The sequence below is a fragment of the Patiria miniata genome, unplaced genomic scaffold, assembly GCF_015706575.1.
Source record: "Patiria miniata isolate m_02_andy unplaced genomic scaffold, ASM1570657v1 HiC_scaffold_20, whole genome shotgun sequence".
NCBI lineage: Eukaryota > Metazoa > Echinodermata > Asteroidea > Valvatida > Asterinidae > Patiria > Patiria miniata.
This window is the reverse complement of record NW_024037059.1, coordinates 29,110,485-29,125,344: the sequence shown is the minus strand read 5'-3', so window position 1 is coordinate 29,125,344 and position 14,860 is coordinate 29,110,485. Positions and strand designations below refer to the sequence as shown.

Here is a 14,860-nt window from a genome sequence, read left to right as displayed (position 1 = left end):
GGGCACAGATCCGCCCAGCGACTGACGTACTATGGAATTTCATAAATTTGGAGCTTCTACACATGTCACTTAATTGGTGGTCGGTCGGTCGGTCGGTCGGTCTGTCTGTCGGTCTGTTCCCATAAAATTGACCAAACTATGGTGTTGCATATGTGCCATCGGCGTCGCATTTCTCGGCATCGCATTTAAACTTGAGGACATTTTGTATTATCAGAAGAATAGCAATTTGAAACACAAGTCTTTTTAAAGGGTAAACTCGATCGAAAATATAGCACCGAAGAAACTTGTAATTAAGGAGCTCATTTAGAGGAATAAAACAAGTTTGTTTTTTATTAAGAAACTTAAAGTTGAACCAGTGCTTTATAGTGGCGTGTCCATGCAGAGGGGGGAAGGGGACACCTTGCCCTCCCCCCCTCCCCCGGCGGCATTTTTGATGACGTCGTAAGACCAAAACCAACAGTATTTTTAGACGTCGATACAGTAAGTCTTAATTTGCGCCCCCCCCCCCCCGGCATAAAAAGCTGGTTACCGGCGCAGCGCTACACATTGACTAGTAGTATTCTGCTAGAATTGTATGGATAATTGGTTTCCTCCATGATATCGTCACCAAAGTTTTCACGAAGAGCCATATTATGTCAAAAATTACCAGGTTTTTTTCGATTTCGATTTTTTCACTATTTTGCTTTAAAACATTGTACTTATAACCATTTTGATATGTTTCTGTTAGCAAAACATCATTAATTTCCAAATTACATTAATGATGCAAGGGGCCGGAAATCTCGATAATTGCATTTTGCGTTTTCACGAAGAGCCACATACATTTTAGCCCCTTGAACGCGTACAAAACCTATTGCGTTTGCAAGGAAAGGCGTAAAGGTAGGTCAACTGAGAATTCCGTTTTCACGAAGATCTTTCAATTCTCAGCGGCTCACGCGTACACACGCGCGCCTATGGAAAAGCTTAGCCGTTGAACAGCAAGGGTCAAAATGTTGGAAACTTGAACTTTCGTTTTCACGAAGAGACACATAAAAACTTTACTAATTAATTTTCACTAATTAACTACTGTATTAATTATAATGACTAGGTTCACGTAAAAAAAAAATCAGCTCTCATAGAATCATGTGAAGGTTTTTTTCTTACTGCACAAAGTTGTTGCAAAGTAGTATGTATTTTTTGCAGCTGAGTTTTAAAATAGGAGAAACTTCTTTTTGCAATCATCGTCTCGAAAACGCCTTTTCTTCAAAATCCACATATCGTGATGACCTATAACTGACCTCGTTTGTCAATAAAGGAACTTTGTATCAAGAAAGTAACGTAATACCGTTAAATGGTCCAATTTATATGCTAATGGCTTTGGGTTTTTACGACCAGACAAGGCGCTAATTTGATTATCTAGACCAGCAGCTAGCAGGGCCCTGTGACCTAGACATCGTTTGTGCCACCCGTGTGGTCTCTGTGCCGACCTGATCAGGATAAGCACGTGACCAGAAAAGTCATGTCATGTGATGGGTCATCTGATAACATGTTTAGTCGGGAGCCAAACCAGAAACTACTTTTATACTTCGTCTTATGTTAAGAATTGGGATACCAGACTACACCACCCCTTGGATCCAACGTCGTCGTCGCGCGATAAGTTTCTACTCAAAAAACTTTAGCAAAATGTTCTCTCAGATCCTCTTTGTCTGCTTGGCCGCTGCGGTTTGTGAGTATATAAATACAATACTTGTTCAATGTAGAAAATATCTTTCTTTTTACAGGTAAGATTTTCCTTCAAACTCGAACCAACAAAGGCGGTAGGAAAGATACCGGCGCGGCACAGCAGTCGCTCGCACTTGCAAGGGTTTCGATCCAACTCGGACCCAAACCAACTCGGACCCAAGCCAACTCGGACCCAAGCCAACTCGGACCCAAGCCAACTCGGACCCATGCTAACTCGGACCCACTACCAACTCGGACCCACGACCAACTCGGACCCACTACCAACTCGGACCCACAACCAACTCGGACCCACTACAAACTCGGACCCATGCGTGACCAACTCGGACCCATCGTTTTCAATCATTCGACATCGTTTTCAATCATTCATTTCATAAAGTTTGTCCACTCCTCATCTGTTATTACAGTGATGCTGTTTGGTATAAATTTTCATTGTAATTGTTGTAAGGTAAATTATCTCATATCTGTATTGCAGCAGTATAACATTTTTGTCGTTGTCACAAGCGCATTGAAATGCTATTTTGAAATGCGTTTTAAAAGTGTAATTAATTATTTATTATTTTTATTTGTTTCCATTAAAACATATTGCGCTTTAAAAGTTTAACCAATTATTTATTTTCATTAAAACATATTAATTGACATCGTTCACACCATCTTGCTAAATTTAACAGCAATTTATTGTTTTAATCCAAACTTCAACGTAACGAGTATACAAATTAAGAACAGGGCTGATCTTCATAGAAACATATAATCGGAAAATATGGCATTAAAACATAAACACTTTCAAACACAACATTTTTAACTCAATAAATATAAGTAAACATTATAAGTCAATAAATAAAATAAGATATAAAAACGAAGTCTATTCTAATCTCCATTTTAAAAGAAACACATAAACACAAGTAATTTATTTTTTACTGAAAAAGAAAATCGGGATTTTGAAAAGCACGTATATATCAAGTTGTACAAATGACATACGATATGCCTAACCTATACTATACGCTCTTAATACCTCTTGGTTTAGCTTCACAGGTCACCGTCGGTTTCAAAAAGCTAATGACGTTCAAAACGATAAACGTTTAGCATCAGTATTTACTATACGCATCATAAAATAGCGCTCCACACAGCGGCAATACAAGAAAACAAAACTAAAAGCCCCATTCTGCCCAATGTATTTTTTACAGAATATCTTCACTATAATTATAAGCACTAACATTAAGATTACCTATAAATATATAAATCTCTGAAACTAATGATTGAGTCATTGTTGGGTCCGAGTTGGTCGTGCTTGGGTCCGAGTTGGTAGTGGGTCCGAGTTAGTAGTGGGTCCGAGTTGGTCGTGGGTCCGAGTTGGTCGTGGGTCCGAGTTGGTAGTGGGTCCGAGTTGGTAGTGGATCCGAGTTGGCGTGGGTCCGAGTTGGCATGGGTCCGACTTGGCATGGGTCCGACTTGGTTTGGGTCCGAGTTGACCTGATACCCTTGCAAGTTGCAGTTGCTTGCGTGAGCGCCCCCTTGGGCCTTTGTGCTTTAGAAATTAGAGTGTAGAAATGTCTTTGTAGACTGTTTCTCGCCCCCTAAAAATATGAGGACCGGTAGCTAGCTCCCGTTTAAAGCCATTGATTGGGTCACCTCTGATCACTGTTCAACTTTGGGCATGGACGGTAGGGCCTATTCATGGTACAATACTATTAAGGCCAAAAAAAACCCCGAAGTGGCTATCGTTACGGCAGCTGTTGTTTAGCGCCCTCTACGATACTTTTTTGATACGCACACAGGTATATAATTATTTGTTTCCCCACGTTGTAGCGAGCAGTGCGACAGCTCAGTCGATAGAGGGTAGGTTTTTACACCGCGAGGTTGCAGGTTCGCATCTCAGTTTTGCACTCGAAATTTGTTCCTTTTCTAACCTGAGGCTTTGGAGGATTTTTTTAAAGGGAAATAAAGTCTGAATTTCATAACGTTCAAATTAACTTTTTTCCTTCTAATTTTATATTTTCTACTCATGTTTTTATACAAGTTGCAGTACTACCGTAACGATAGAAAATGGGAAATGCGTTACGGCTGCCGTAATGATAGCCACTGCGAAAAAAAAAACGTCTCTGGTTTCGGGTATGCGTGCGCGCCGCCGTAGCCATGAGAGTTTAAGGGGATCTAAGTGTCATCTGCAACATCAGCCGACATTTGAAGACAAAAAAAGAAGGTTAAAAAAAAAAGAACCCGCGTCGCCACACCTCTTTTGGGGCAAGCTACATACCAGAAACCGGAGCCTTTTTTTTTTGCCTTAAGTATTTATTATCTGGTTCAAAGTATTTGTTATTTTCCATCTAACAATAGCCCCTCTTTGAAGTGATCTGTCCTGCTTCAAGAGGAACATCCATTCCTACCTTCAGTTTTCCTGAGAATCTTCATTTTATTTCTCTTGTACCTTGAGAAGCTTTTAGCATTGTTCAGGGCAGATATGCATTTAAAAAAGTGTTCCAAGGCATTTTTTGTTAACATATCAGATTCAAATATTCTGTTATCCCTTTTGCAGTGTTTAATTGCAATGAAGCGGCCGCTCCCAAACCACCCGATTTTGGCAGTCGCTACCACGCCACTGGCTTTGTGCAACTGCCTTATGCTGAGCTCAATGAGCCTTTTGAGATCTACTTTGATGGGAAGAATGGAATGGGAAGGATAGACTTTTACGGCGGTTAGTATCATTCATCCTTTTTAATTTTAACTATTTATTAAAGAAAGTGTTTTAAATTATGGCATTCTAATACAAATTACGATATGTAAGAATTAATTATAGGCAAAAGTCCCTTGTTTACATTGTGCATGCCAAAACTTGTTCATCCATTTCCAAAAAAATTCTCTTTAATTTGTAAGTCACTTGCAACAGAGTATTTTATTTAGTCCCGCCTCATTGATGATTGCACCAATCGTAGCTGTGATCAGTATGCGACAGAAGTCTGACGTGCATACGACGCGCACATCTAGGAACATGAAGTTTAGCTTGGTGCAGCATTGTAGCTCGGTGAACTTGTTGTTGCCCACATGCAAAGTGATGGAGCCTTCAAAGTGGGCGGGGCCTATACAGTGGATGGAGCCTGCACGGGGGCGGAGCCTGCACAGTGGGCGATGCCTGACCTGTGGGCTGAGCCTGAACAGTGGGTGGAGCCTACACAGTGGACAGAGCCTGCACAGGGGCGGAGCCTGCACAGTGGGTGGGGCATGCACATTTGGTGGAGCCTGCACAGTGGATGGAGCCTGAACAGTGGATGGAGCCTGCACAGCGGGCGGAGCCTGCACAGTGGGTGGGGCATGCACATTGGGTGGAGCCTGAACAGTGGATGGAGCCTGCACAGCGGGCGGGGCCTGCATAGTGGGCGAGGCCTGCACAGTGGGCGAGGCCTGCACAGTGGGCGGAGCCTGCACAGTGGGCGGAGCCTGCACAGTGGGCGGAGCCTGCACAGTGGGCGGAGCCTGCACAATGGGCAGAGCCTGCACAATGGGCAGAGCCTAATAATCACTTAATTTGTATTTTAATATCCTAGGCATGGATCAGGCATTCTACAACGGCAGCATGAAGCCCTATGGCGTTGCCTACGAGGTTTATCCGTGGGTGAAAACTAAGACCAGCATCGTACCAGTTATGCATTGCTCCACAATGCCTGGGGAGAAAGGCAGTCCTGTCATGCCACAAAGCATGCTGCCAGACCTCACAAACTTTAAGGTAGGTCTGCAATAAATAAGTTACATTTTTTATAATGTCTGTTATAAATATTAGTTGACTATGTGGAACCAGACCACGGGGCCCTATAGGGTGAGTAAAAAAACACGAAACCCAAATGTCAGGACTATTTTTTTAGTGAAGTTCTGCATGTAGCACTTTCAAAATCTAGGATGTAAAAACCCAATTCATAAGCTTTCTTTAATTAAAAGAATCATTCATATCACTCGTGTACTTTTCAAGTTACAGAGTTTTAAACACAACCACCATTTTAAAGTTCTGTCCACGGATCACAAAAAAAGGTGTGCGTTCTTTCAGCAAAACAAAAACAATTCACACACATCCCTATGTCACGCGCATCAAAAAGTACAACAGGAAGCCAGGACCAAGGAGTTTCATGAAGATGTTTTGACCATCGTTTGACTAGAGGAGTTCGCATGTTGCTATTAGTGCGCAGGCGTAAGTTACGTCACAAATCAACCGATAGTCGACTAATGGTCCTTACCCTAATTTGCTCATAGATGTTGGTATTATACCTAGGGACTACGACCCCCAAAATTACAGCCATGGGCACAGTGTGCAAGTAACTCTTAACCCTAAAAGGGCCGGGGGGGGGGGGGGGTCAGAATCCGCCCCCCCCTCCACTTTTTCCGCGATAGCCTTGAAAAAAAAATTTCGCGACCCGAGCTGTTATGACTTTTTAGCCTCGAGCCTTGCGCATCTTTTGATACCAAGAACATCGAAACATTTTCCAGCGCTATGCGCCGTGAAAACTGAATTTTCCCATATATATTTGTACATATCATTAGTTAATTAGCCATAATTCCAGAACCCTTTGACCTATAGTCGTAAACTTTCTTGAGTATGTTCATGATGAATTGCTCTATGCATGTACCAAGTATTAAACTGTTTTCGTCACTCGATGGCCAAGATCTTGGGGGGGGGGGCAGAATCCAATGTCCCGATTATACCGAATATTCAAATACTTGATCATCTATCGGATATTCAAATAGCTTTTTGCCAGTTTGAATATTCGAAAAAAGAGAAAACTACGCGTTTGACTGTGGAGTCATTTTATTTGTAAAATTGCGGTTTTTTTGTCAGATGATACTTTTTTGTTGACAGTAACTTTCTTGTCGACACGTACTTGCATTTATTGGTCCCATTCTTTTAGCAAGCTAAATGAGTCGTTTGTCGGGAACTTTCATTTGGAGATTCAGGCCAAAATAGGGCCACTTTATCACATCACTTCATCACATCTCTCGGTGTTACGATATCCATAATTTTTTAACCAAAGATGGTATCAGCATGCGGTTTTCACATCAGTAATGCTGAGATTGTGCTCTTTTCAAAACTGTAAGAAAATTTTTTACCAGGGTCGACAAATGACTCATTTAGCTTGATCGCATCACAATTGTAAAACACTCCAGCGTTCAATAATATCCATCACCGTGCAATTTTTAATCGGCGCCCTTTGTATGCAACTTTTGTCCAGCTAGGAAGGCAGTTTTAACTGGCGTGTGTAAAACTTGATCAGCTAGTTTCAAATATTGGAATATTCGGTCAATGGCAGGTTCGAATAATCGAAAACTAAATTATTCCAAATGGACAGCCCTAGAGATTGGCTTATACCAAACACTGAGAATCATTTAAAGTTAAAACTAATAAATATTTTTGAAAACTCATCAGATGGATGGTCAGGAACTTATCGACGGACGGATGACGGATGTATGGATGAATGTCACCAACGTCGGCACTGCCAAGGTTAATAAGTACATGTTCTACGTGTCGCGGGGTTCAAACGTCGTGCCTGTCCGCTACGAGATGATGGGGTTGGACACTCTGCTGGGCTCGCATTACGACAAGTACGTCATTGAGTACACCATGTTTGACAACACCACTGTCTTCAAACAGAGCGTGTTTACTCCTCCGACAGGTAACTTTCTTGGGAAAACAAAAAAATAACTAGAAATGTGTTTGTGTCTATCACATGTCCATCCCAAGTCCATCCCAAATCCATCCCAAGTCGATCCCAAGTCCATCCCAAGTCCATCCCAAGTCTGTCCCAAGTCCGTCCCAAGTCCATCACAAGTCCATCCCAAGTCCGTCCCAAGTCCGTCCCAAGTCCATCACAAGTCCATCCCAAGTTCATCCCAAGTCCATCCCAAGTCCATCACAATTCCATCACAAGTCCATCACAAGTCCATCCCAAGTCCATCCCAAGTCCATCCCGAGTCCATCCCAAGTCCATCCCAAGTCCATCCCAAGTCCATCTCAAGTCCATCACAAGCCCATCACATGTCCATCACAAGTCCATCTCAAGTCCGTCCCAAGTCCATCCCAAGTCCATCACAAGCCCATCACATGTCCATCACAAGTCCATCCCAAGTCCATCCCAAGTCCATCCCAAGTCCATCCCAAGTCCATCCCAAGTCCATCCAAAGTCCATCTCAAGTCCATCTCAAGTCCGTCACAAGCCCATCACATGTCCATCACAAGTCCATCCCAAGTCCGTCCAAAGGCCTTCCCAAGTCCATCCCAACTCCATCACAAGCCCATCACAAGTCCATCCCAAGTCCATCCCAAGTCTATCACAAGTCCATCCCAAGTCCATCCCAAGTCTGTCCCAAGTCCGTCCCAAGTCCATCACAAGTCCATCCCAAGTCCGTCCCAAGTCCGTCCCAAGTCCATCACAAGTCCATCCCAAGTTCATCCCAAGTCCATCCCAAGTCCATCACAATTCCATCACAAGTCCATCACAAGTCCATCCCAAGTCCATCCCAAGTCCATCCCGAGTCCATCCCAAGTCCATCCCAAGTCCATCCCAAGTCCATCTCAAGTCCATCACAAGCCCATCACATGTCCATCACAAGTCCATCTCAAGTCCGTCCCAAGTCCATCCCAAGTCCATCACAAGCCCATCACATGTCCATCACAAGTCCATCCCAAGTCCATCCCAAGTCCATCCCAAGTCCATCCCAAGTCCATCCCAAGTCCATCCAAAGTCCATCCCAAGTCCATCTCAAGTCCGTCACAAGCCCATCACATGTCCATCACAAGTCCATCCCAAGTCCGTCCAAAGGCCTTCCCAAGTCCATCCCAACTCCATCACAAGCCCATCACAAGTCCATCCCAAGTCCATCCCAAGTCTATCGCAAGTCCAGTCCCAAATGCATTCCTTTGTCATTGTTCATCCCGTTGCTTTTGAAAGGACTAATGATGGACTTGAATACAGCACTGACACTTCAAAACAAGTCAGGCAATTTTTGTTTTCCGACCAAAATGCAGAGTGCAGCAAGACCTTAGCTTACGGTTCGGAGAATCACATCCGGGTCAACCCATACCAGGAGCTGTTCAACCCAGAGCTGGGAGACCGCTATCATGAGATGTTCAATGAGTACAAGGCCGAACACGGCAAGGTGTATGTCGATGATGCAGAGCATGAGAAGAGAAAGGTCCAGTTTACCCACAATGTCAGGTGAGGAAACTGCGGTCTTATTACCCCTCAGCTGAGAGGCTCGAGGGGTATTGTCATCGCCTAGGGCGTCCGTCCGGGCAGCTTAGTTTTCCGGATGATAACTTGAGTTAGAAATGTTGTTTGGGATTGTAACTTCGGTAGGGGGTTGCCCTTGGGAGTAGGCAAGTTGGGATTGGTTTTGAGGTCAAAAGGTCAAAGGTCAAGGTCACCGTGGTGAGTTAAAGATAAATGGTTTCCGGATGATAACTTCAGTTAGAAATCAGATTTTGGTGTCAAACTTTGGTAGGGGGTTGCCCTTGGGAGAGGGCAAGTTGGGATTGGTTTTGGGGTCAAAAGGTCAAAGGTCAAGGTCAGTGTGGTGAGTTAAAGGTAAATGGTTTCCGGATGATAACTTCAGTTAGAAATCAGATTTTGGTGTCAAACTTTGGTAGGGGGTAATTGCCCTTGAGAGTAGGCAAGTTGGGATTGGTTTTGGGGTCAAAAGGTCAAAGGTCAAGGTCACCATGGTGAGTTCAATGTAAATGGTTTCCGGATGATAACTTGAGTTAGAAATGAGATTTTGGTGTCTAACTTTGGTAGAGGGTTGCCCTTGGGAGTAGGCAAGTTGGGATTGCATGGTTTTGGGGTCAAAAGGTCAAAGGTCAAGGCCAGCATGGTGAGTTCAATGTAAATGGTTTCCGGATGATAACTTGAGTTAGAAATGAGATTTTGGTGTCTAACTTTGGTAGAGGGTTGCCCTTGGGAGTAGGCAAGTTGGGATTGCATGGTTTTGGGGTCAAAAGGTCAAAGGTCAAGGCCAGCATGGTGAGTTTAAAGGTAAATGGTTTCCGGATGGTAACTTGAGTTAGAAATGAAATTTCGGTGTCTAACTTCGGTAGGGGGCTTCCCCATTGGTACAGGCATGTTGGGACTGCATGGTTCTGGGGTCAAAGGCCAAAGGTCAAGGTCACCATGTTCAGTTAAAGGTTAATGGTTTCAGGATGATAACTTGACTCTGGCTGAGGGGTTTCAACAGCAACGCTGTTATTTTTTAATTTTCCTGTAAATAAAAACAATTTGATCACTACTAATTTAAACCATCATCGTTGATATGATGAAACAAATGTGTATTAGATGACAGCACATGTAAACATGTTGCACATGTTTTCAGCATGCTGACGAGGAGTTTATTTCTGAAACGTGATATATCCATTTGAAAACTGGATGTGGGTTTGTGGGTTTGAACATTGACGGGGAACACGGTGCTTGTGTTCTTGGGCAAGACACTTTACTACGATTGCATCTCTCCACCCAGGAGTATAAATGGGTACCTTTGAGGATAGAGACTAGAATGCACTGATCTCGAGCTGCTGCAAAAAACTGGTCTCATGGCCTGATTCTAAGAATTCCCTGGTTAATTTGATATAGCCACACTTTGACTGGAAGTGATTGTTATGCCAGCTGTACTTACCAGCTACCTCTTTTGTCTGTTGATGGAATTTGACTAGTCACTGTGTTTACGCGAATGTGATCTGACTGTTTTTTGACTAGTCTGAATACAAATGCACGGCAAGGGAAGTGGAAGAATTTTTTGACTGTCTGTGAACAATCAAACAATAGGAGAGAAAATATTAACAATTTTGCATCGTATCTCAACTTAAAATATGATTTTTTGGCAGACTTATCCATGGCAACAACCGTCAGGGTCTTAGCTACAGCCTGGCCGTAAACCACCTCGCAGATCGCTTCGACGATGAGCTGCGCATGATGCGCGGCCGACGCCCCTCAAAGGGACCCGTAGGCGGGGCGCCCTTCACCATGGAAGATTTCAAGATCATGGATCCCCCGACGTCATTGGACTGGCGACTGAGTGGTACGTTTGTGGATTCAAATAGAATTTTCATTATAATGCTTCCTTTCTTTTTGGAGTGGGGGATTTCAAGTAGAAGAAAAAAACTTAATAGTATTTTTTTATTATTTTATTCATGCCATGAAAATTCACACCACCCAACTGGGCATAGGTGAGTCAAAAGCAACATAGTTACTATGGTACTACCCACAGATGGGAGTGCACATTAAAAAAACTAATCTCACTATAATCCTAGGAATCTCTGTGTGTCTGTCTGTCTGTACTTTAATTATCTCCAGAACCGGGCACTGAATGAAGCTGAAAATTGGCGGCTGTATTGCTCAGGACCCAATGTGCGGTGTCAAGTTTGAAGTTGTTTGGATGAGCGGTTCTCAAAAAAGCTGCAAGCAGCATTTTCGGAGGCCTACACCAGTGCAAACGTGGATGTACAGACCGCGCCACGCACTTCTGCACATTTTGAACAGGCGCTGTACTCTATACCGTGCCACGGGTCCCCACACGTTCAAATTGTGGTTGGCTGTATGGGCTCGACTATTTCTTGAAGGGGGATAGTTCGCGCACAGCGAGGTGGGCCTCGACCATTGTTTGTAGGGCACGATCGCACAACGGTGACGTGTAGATATGGCGCGCTGTTATACGGGCACTGCACTCTATACCGCCATGATTGCGGGTCTACCAGAGGCCAAGCAATTTGCTTGTTTTGAACAGGCACATTTTAAACGGTCACTGCACTAGTAACAATTGTTTAAAATCCCTGCTCACTTGTTTTGTGTGGTTAAGCTAAGCATGCAGATTTGGTCATATTCCACTGCTCTCCACAGAGCTGTTTTTGTGCAGTCACTCTCTGTGTGACATGGTTACTTAACACTTCATATCCCTTCACATGAAACTGACCTGCAAGGTTTAAAAGTGTTGAAAATTGACTTCACACTAAATCTGGATATTCTTTTGTTGTGTCCAGGAGCTGTATCGCAGGTCAAGGACCAGGCTATCTGTGGCTCGTGCTGGAGTTTTGGAGCTGCCGAGGCTATAGAGGGCGCTTACTTCATGAAGGTAAGACTGAAGTTAAGATGATGAATGATTCACTAAGCCGGGGTGTGCATTGAACAACAATAGGCACAATGGCCAATTTACGATCCTTGAACACACCGTTTGCTTCCACTTCACGGACTTGGTGTGTGTGTACAAAAGGCACAAGGGATTAGCAAGTTAAGACGTCACCCGGAGGCGAGTCGGGGCAATCTTGACGTCTTAACCCGTCAGCCGTGCCTGATGATCAAAACAGCTAGTGCGTGTTATCACGTCCTCTGACGTGAACTGGTTAAATAAAAGGCAAAATCACCTCATGGTAAACCAGACGACTTCCAGAAGAGCCGTTCTGAATCAGTTGAACAGAACAAAAATTGAATTTACTAGGCTTGCTAATAGTTTTTCTCGCGTTCCTTCTCCTGTAGAACAAGAAAATGGTGCGATTCTCCCAGCAGAACCTGATGGACTGCTCCTGGGGCTATGGGAATGACGCATGCAATGGCGGGGACGAGACCCTGGCTTACCAGTGGGTCATCGACCACAAGGGATTGATGACTGAAGAAGCTTACGGACCGTACCTAGGCCAGGTAAAACGTCCCTAAAGTGCGATTCATACCTCATGTCACAGTAGTAAAGTCTGTCACGAGCCAATGTGGCCCATCAGCCCAACATAAATCTCCCGTTTCAGTAGCATAAAACGACTGAAAATATTTCTATTCCCCCTGGATGGGATGCTAGTCCATCGCAGGTTACTCCCCAGCTAATGCCGGTACCCATTTACACTCCTGGGTGGAGAGAGGCAAGTGGGGTGAAGTGGCTTGCCCAAGGACACAACATATGGCCAGCGGCTGGATTCACCTTCATGTTAAGGCAACAGCAAATTTTGAGTTTGTGAAATTCTGATGAAATTTGTATTCATCTTTTAGCAAAGTTTCTTTTTTTAAAGTTTACAAAATAAAAAAAAGTACAGCTTACAATTGTACAAAACTGAGATTTTAATCATTGAAATCAAGACTGAAACATTATTTTTACTGTCAGATTGTTTGTTTTGAATATGAGGAACAGGTCAACTCCTTTTTTTGAATTCTTGATTGCAATTATTGTATGTTTTCCTTTGCAAGTTCTGGTTCATTCATCGAGGTGGGAAATGTCCATGCTTCATTGTACTCAATGGGTATTTGTCAGTTCGTAGAACGGTATTAAGATCAGTGGTGGACTGCCACCAGTTTTGTGATCTTTTTATTGAAATAGACATAACTTGGGAATAGAGTATGCAAATTACATGAAATTGTCAGTTAAAATGTCAGTAAGATACTTTATCCCTCTTTGTTTTATGAAATGGTGCAGGCCAAATATTTTTTGAAAATATTTTTCAAATTCGGTCATGTTCTTTTTGACTCAACCTGTATTGCAAAAGTTTAGTCATATCACCACGTGACTCGTGAAAATCTAGTCTCCGTTTTCAAAATCCCTTTAATTTTCTGGATAGGACGGAAAATGCCACTTCAATGCAAGCAATGTCGGCGTGAAGATAGCAAACTTCACACAGGTGAAGTCTGGTAACCTGACTGCTCTCAAGATGGCCCTGGTCAATGTCGGTCCTGTTGCCGTGGGGATAGATGCAGCTCTGAAGACGTTCTCGTTCTATGCCTCCGGCGTATACTACGACAAAGCCTGTGGTGAGTATATACCCATTAAAGGTAGAGTAGATCATTTGCAGCTATCCAAAAAGTAACTGACGAAATTACTGTTGAAAAGCTCACTTGGTGAAAAGATAGTAATGGCGCTAAACTCCCTGTGAAATTATTCTTTCTGGCATGCTGTCATTTTGAAGAAAACGAAAGAAGGTATTTCCAAAGATGATGCATTTTTTGGAAATTGCCTTCGTTTTTTAATTCGGCGAAGAATAATGGGTGCGTGCAAGCGTTGACACGACACCCATGCGCCCGGTTGCTATAATGCGTCGGTTCAGTGTGTGAAATTGTGTAGTTGCAATCGGCTGAATGAGAACGTGTCCCAGACGCTGATTTCGGCCGCAATTCAAAACATGACGGCAACTTTTGAATTGAAATCCAGATCATCATGGTGGATTATCAGTTGGCATATTTAGTCGTTCACGTGATATGTTCCACGCATGCGCATTATGGTCATTGACTATACTTGGTTGCATAAAAAATAAATGCCACTGGAGCACTCAAAAGTAGCTAAAAACCGCCCTCACTAGTTCATGCATGGAGCCCATAGCCACTTTTTAAAATTTCCCCAACCCTGAGCGGAAGTCCAGTTGAGACCGGTGACCCTAAACATTCTCATTTGCACTTGCGTAACACAGGAAACAAGCCTGACGACCTGGACCATGCCGTCTTGGCCGTAGGCTACGGTACTATGATGGTCAATAAAACAGAGACTCCGTACTGGATCGTCAAGAACTCCTGGTCTACGTACTGGGGTAACAACGGCTACGTCCTGATGAGCCAGAAGGACAACAACTGCGGCGTGGCTACGGCTGCGACTTACGTCACACTGCCCACGAAATAAAACCGCAGCGTAAAGTTGGCGTGCATTTCGAACTCAATGCTATGGGAAAATCAATGTCGGTAATTTTATGAAATTAAAAAGAAATTTAATCTTTTCAGTACCGTTTGCTTTTTATGTACAGCTGATCACTGTATTCGTTCAAATAGTGAACACTCAATCAATTTGGTTAAGTCGTAAATTCAAGTCTGTCATGTGCCAATGTTTTATCTCCGGTTTCCGTAACATGAAACAACTGAGAATATTTCTATTCCCCCTGGATGGGATGCCAGTCCATCGCAGGTTACTCCCCAGCTAATACCGGTACCCATTTATACTCCTGGGTGGAGAGAGGCAAGTGGGGTGAAGTGGCTTGCCCTAGGACACAATATGGCCAGCAGCTGGATTCGAACCCCTGACCCTCTGATCATGAATCACGAACCCTAACCACTAGGCCACGCTCCTCCAACTATTTACAATGTACCACAAAAGTAATTGGTCTGTCGAATGGTATACTCAACCTCTGCATTTGCCTCACGTTTTGTTTTGTAACAATATT

General features: G+C 43.5%; 1 protein-coding gene across 1 annotated transcript; it reads left to right on the top strand.

Annotated features, from left to right (window-relative positions):
* The first annotated feature begins 1,572 nt into the window (after nt 1-1,572).
* On the top strand, nt 1,573-14,604 carry LOC119728572 (digestive cysteine proteinase 2-like). The gene is made up of 10 exons (XM_038200862.1): nt 1,573-1,702; nt 4,250-4,408; nt 5,256-5,434; nt 7,121-7,367; nt 8,720-8,909; nt 10,568-10,761; nt 11,720-11,811; nt 12,213-12,374; nt 13,277-13,466; nt 14,120-14,604. Exons 1-10 carry the CDS (start codon nt 1,660-1,662, stop codon nt 14,323-14,325), a joined length of 1,662 nt encoding a protein of 553 aa, XP_038056790.1. The 5' UTR covers nt 1,573-1,659; the 3' UTR covers nt 14,326-14,604.
* The last annotated feature ends 256 nt before the right edge of the window (nt 14,605-14,860 follow it).

Bases quoted from the DNA above. Each gene is read 5' to 3' on its own strand.
- LOC119728572 (XM_038200862.1), top strand. From the start codon at position 1,660: ATGTTCTCTCAGATCCTCTTTGTCTGCTTGGCCGCTGCGGTTT. The intron at 8,910-10,567 runs GTGAGGAAACTG...ATTTTTTGGCAG, and splicing joins CAGTTTACCCACAATGTCAG to ACTTATCCATGGCAACAACC. The intron at 11,812-12,212 runs GTAAGACTGAAG...CTTCTCCTGTAG, and splicing joins AGGGCGCTTACTTCATGAAG to AACAAGAAAATGGTGCGATT.